Source organism: Temnothorax curvispinosus, unplaced genomic scaffold, assembly GCF_003070985.1.
Source record: "Temnothorax curvispinosus isolate PA1 unplaced genomic scaffold, ASM307098v1 QBEX01004091.1, whole genome shotgun sequence".
NCBI lineage: Eukaryota > Metazoa > Arthropoda > Insecta > Hymenoptera > Formicidae > Temnothorax > Temnothorax curvispinosus.
Genome location: NW_020213871.1, coordinates 19,864 through 24,374, shown reverse-complemented (window position 1 = coordinate 24,374; position 4,511 = coordinate 19,864). Strand labels below are relative to the sequence as shown.

General features: G+C 33.1%; 1 protein-coding gene across 1 annotated transcript in view; it reads right to left on the bottom strand.

Moving 5' to 3' along the window:
* Window positions 1–337: 337 nt before the first annotated feature.
* The window catches only part of LOC112453132 (adenylate cyclase type 10-like), an 8,597-nt gene continuing 4,423 nt past the window's right edge, over window positions 338–4,511 (bottom strand). The window contains exons 14-27 of the mRNA XM_025013695.1: window positions 4,350–4,476; window positions 4,054–4,203; window positions 3,909–3,990; window positions 3,545–3,765; window positions 3,200–3,361; window positions 2,976–3,091; window positions 2,574–2,894; window positions 2,219–2,358; window positions 1,765–2,054; window positions 1,401–1,599; window positions 1,150–1,289; window positions 945–1,056; window positions 573–711; window positions 338–501 (exon numbers count right to left, since the gene is read on the bottom strand). Of these exons, the coding sequence (XP_024869463.1) occupies window positions 358–501; window positions 573–711; window positions 945–1,056; window positions 1,150–1,289; window positions 1,401–1,599; window positions 1,765–2,054; window positions 2,219–2,358; window positions 2,574–2,894; window positions 2,976–3,091; window positions 3,200–3,361; window positions 3,545–3,765; window positions 3,909–3,990; window positions 4,054–4,203; window positions 4,350–4,476 (2,343 nt within the window). The 3' untranslated portion in view covers window positions 338–357. The remainder of the gene's footprint in view (window positions 502–572; window positions 712–944; window positions 1,057–1,149; window positions 1,290–1,400; window positions 1,600–1,764; window positions 2,055–2,218; window positions 2,359–2,573; window positions 2,895–2,975; window positions 3,092–3,199; window positions 3,362–3,544; window positions 3,766–3,908; window positions 3,991–4,053; window positions 4,204–4,349; window positions 4,477–4,511) is intronic.

Genomic DNA, 4,511 nt, shown 5'->3' with positions numbered 1-4,511 from the left:
ATATATTTCTAACTCAACTTTAAGAAATATCTAAGTTTAATTAGTAAATTTAAAAAATATATGATTAAATATTGAAAAAATGCAGTAAATTATCCTCATTCAGTATAATATTTTATATCTGTCATATCAATATTCTAATTATGTTTAAGTTCTAGTGAGTGTCATTAGTAATCATGAAAATTTCGAATCGTGAATTTTTATGAGATTTAATTTATGCGATTAATCACATGCGCCATGCATAAAGAAAGATTTATAGAAGATTAGAAGCGCATTAACATTGCATTTAATTAAAAATTTATTACTATTTATATTACTGTAAACATATACATACTTATTATGCATTAAAATTACAAATATTTATAACATATATTTTGGTAATGGAAGTGTAAAAGGAACCATCGTTGAATCGTTGGCATTTACTTCATCCCATTTATCATGTAGCTTCATAGTCTTTTCTATCCATAAGCCCTCCTGTATGGGAGATATGGCACCCAGCCAAGCCTGAATGTAATACGGCAAAATTTAAATATCGTAATTATGTGAAATCACAATAAAAATAAATTTTCTCGTACCTGCTGACAATGATTTGCCCACGCATAGATCATTCTATTGTCAACTTTTATAGACAATTTTTTCGTTTTTTGTAGCATACTTATTGCAGCACTTTTTCGCGACTGTATCATATAATAATAAGCTTTCATCAACATATACCTACGAACATTTCGGTTCTTTAGAATAATTCTTTAAAAAGTTCAAATAAAATGCAAATATCAAAATTTTCTAATGTTCTATCAAAATAACTTTAAGTTATAATATCATTGAAATTACTTTACAATATTTACAATATGCAAAATTATTTTGTGCGAGCTACTTTAAATTATAATAAATTATATATAATTATTATATATAATAAAATATTATTAACAATAATCAATTTTTTATACCTGGGAATTGCAATTTTTACGACCTTTGTCATATTCTTGATATGCCTGAATTCATGCTTAATTTCCGTTAGCGTACTCAATGCGTTTATGTTCCTGTTAGTAACTTCCCTTACTGTAAAATTGCAATTTTACTTTGGTAATAATTTTATACATGTATGTATACATACATATTGCGTAACATTCAAATACTCAACCACTTTATTACCGTACAAAATTAGCAATCCCTCAATTTTCTTCAACGCGGTAATCGTCGCTGCCACCTTATGCTCGTCCACCACACTCTCGGCCGTCACGTTTCTGCTGCTCCAAACTTTCATAGCTTCCCACTGCTGCGTTCTGACGCACCTTCGACAACGCATATTAGAACAAAAATCCAAAATTTCATTTTTACAATAATAATATATTTTCGAAACTGTTAATTCTAATTCGACATAAAGCGAAGCTTTTCGTATTTACCACAACCACATGGAGGTAAAATATCGTCTTTCCGCTTCGGGATCGTGTAGGCTAACTATAGTCTCTCCTTCCTGAAGATAATATTCGTCGCAATTTTGAAACGAGAGAACTGTGAGACCGGTGTCGAGTTGCACATCAGCGCACGTGGCGTAGTACCAAGTACGACCCGATTTATCCAAATTGTTTCGTGATGCGAATTCTGTATATACAATTTTAGAACATAAGTATTCCTATATGTAATTAAAACATCAACTTGCTTGATCTGTTATGTAATTTATCATATTCGCCAAATATGAGATTCATTAATAAGATCATTAAGATTTGTTAAAACCTATCCTTTTCTTTTTTCATTCGGAAAGCTTACCTAATTCTCTCAGCAAAGTGACGACTTCCGAATGACGGCACGAGATCATGAGCAAGTGCGTTAATCTCGGTAGTATGAGCAACTTAAGAAACACGGAATCCATAGTTTGCGCCATTCTCATCGTGATAAAGCCGATTCTGATTGCTTTGCTGATCTCTCCTCTCAACCATCGCGAGAAAAATACTCCCGCATAAAGTTCGGCAATGGCTTTGAGCTCTTGAAACTCGAGCAAATCTCCTTTCTTTGCACAAATACTGAGAGCCTGTTTTTCCAAATAAGGAACGATTGACCTGCTCAAAAATAATCAAACAATGTAACAAATGTCCTTGTGGAAAGAAGATAATATTTAATAACGTTACAAATGGCGTGTAATGAATTTCATATGCAGAAATTATTAATCAATTGTTTTCATTAAACTTTTTGTGGTTTTAAATAATTTTATCTGGCATAGCACTTGGTTTGGTAGACATGCGCAGTGATCATCATATTCGTGAACGAAGTGCAGAGCGTGAAAAAATCATTCGATGCATCCAGCGCAGCATTTAAGCCCCAGATGGCTGCTAGTCGTGCACGTTTCTTCATTTCCTTCGTTCCCTGAAATTTCGAAATTTGAATTATAATAAACAGCAATTATTGAACTTCAAAATTCAATATAAAAACAAATATTTACGAAATTGTGCAAGTCACAATAACTATGAAGCTTATTATTTCATAAAAGACACTGAGCGAGTTATCGCAAAAGACAATTTATGATCATGTAGACTTGAACAATCACTATTAAAAAATCGTTGCCGAATAATTATCCTTACTCTAAATACGTTAAACATCTCTGCCAAGCAATTAGCCAGTTGCTCGATATAATTCGTAGTGAATTCATCGGTAGTGTCAATTTTCCAACGCTTGGGACAGACCAATCTCCATCTTAGCAGTTCGAGTTGAATCGTCGACTTCAAATCGATTGTGAATTTACGGCGCGGAAAATTGTAGCCCAGACTGGTCATTGCCTCGTTCAGCTTCTTGCTTGCTTCGGAAAGTAATCCGCTTTCCAAATGGCATTTACCTTGAAGTGTCTGGATTTTTGCGGTGAGAAAAAGCAAGACTATCGATTTCTCCTCGTTAGTCTCGAACATCTACCGTTAAAGAGATCACGATTAACATTATCTTTTTGAACTATTTTACTATTTTTGTTCTTTTATGTCCGTCTTGCTTACTTGTTGAAGCAGAGCTTCAGCGTCACTCAGAAGTCTGCGAGCTTGAGGTACGTTGTTACTCGCTAAACAAATCTCCACAAACTCCAAAATTGCCGTCAAAATCATATCTTGTTTTCCTAGAATAGAGAATATAAAATGTTTCATAATTTAAAAATTAAAAAAAGAGAATAGAAAAAATATATAATATTCACTATGCACGCCGATATTGATTTACGTTGACTTACCGATTCCTAGACAATGTTCCAACATCTGAGCGTAGACAGTTGTTAAAATAAGATGGCATTGACAGTTGGCGAAGTCAACGTTAGAAAAGGTCTTGGTGGGTTTTCTGACTTTTTGAAAAATATTGAGGCAAATCGGTGTTCTCTCTGTTACCTGTTCCATATCTGGTGACAATATATTATTACAAAATTATTACAATATATATCTTCATTTATTTTAAAATTGCTGCATATCTATTAAAATAGCTTAAGCGTGTGTGTGTGTATGTGTGTGTGCGCATGTATAATGTATTAATTCAATTCATATCCAAACTGAGTTCAAGACTGATTGCAGATTGTATATAATACCGTTTTCTGTCTCTTCTTTGAGAGTGTAAGTTGCTTCTTCAAGTTGATGCATTTCGGCGACGTCGACAGTTAATTTTGTTCTTCTAGTTTCTTGCGCGGCCGTTTTTCCTAACAATCTTGTAAATTGTATCTCGCCACAAGCCATACATCGTTTGGTATGTTGCCGAAGATATTTTAATGCCTTGCTGTGTAATTCCATTTTTTGAGTTTCCGTGAGCGATCTTTATAAATATAAAAAGATACAATTAATTTTATTAATATTTGAAGCATTAGGTCCAGTAAAATTTTATGCAGAATATTTAAAATATTATATCTTAATTACTCTATCATTATGATTTATCCAAATATTAAAATCATTCACTACCTATAAGTAGTTTCGCGGAACATCGACATTTTGAAATGCATCAGACCGCAAGACGCGTGCCGCGGCAAGTCCGTTAGTTCCTCTAAATAAAGTTTTATTATGAGCCATATAGAATTTTACCATTTGAATGTTTGCTTTATTATACCTGGTATCATAAGATCCACACATTCGCACGCAGTTTCTGCCTCGAGACTAGGTTTCCTTATATTTCTGTAGAATACCAGCGGTCTGCCGCTCGTAGTAAAATCGCCCCGCGCGCATCCAAAGATTCGAATCTCGAAGAGTTTCTTGACGGCTACAGTAACAATAAATATTGCTTTAAACAGTATTTAATCGTATAAAACAAAATTAAGTAATTATTTAAAAAAATTAAAAAAATTATTTAAAATTAAAGGATTGTTTATTGCAAATATTTGCATTTATTGCTAGGTATCTTTTTACCGAGTCCAATTTCCCTTATAGATTTATCTTCCATTAGGTACTGTAGCATGCTTCTATTAATAATTTCTCCCAACACCGACGCGCATTTTAATAACATTTGATCCAGCGGTGTTAACGAGTCAAAAATCTTCAAAATCATTACTGACAACATAACATATAATA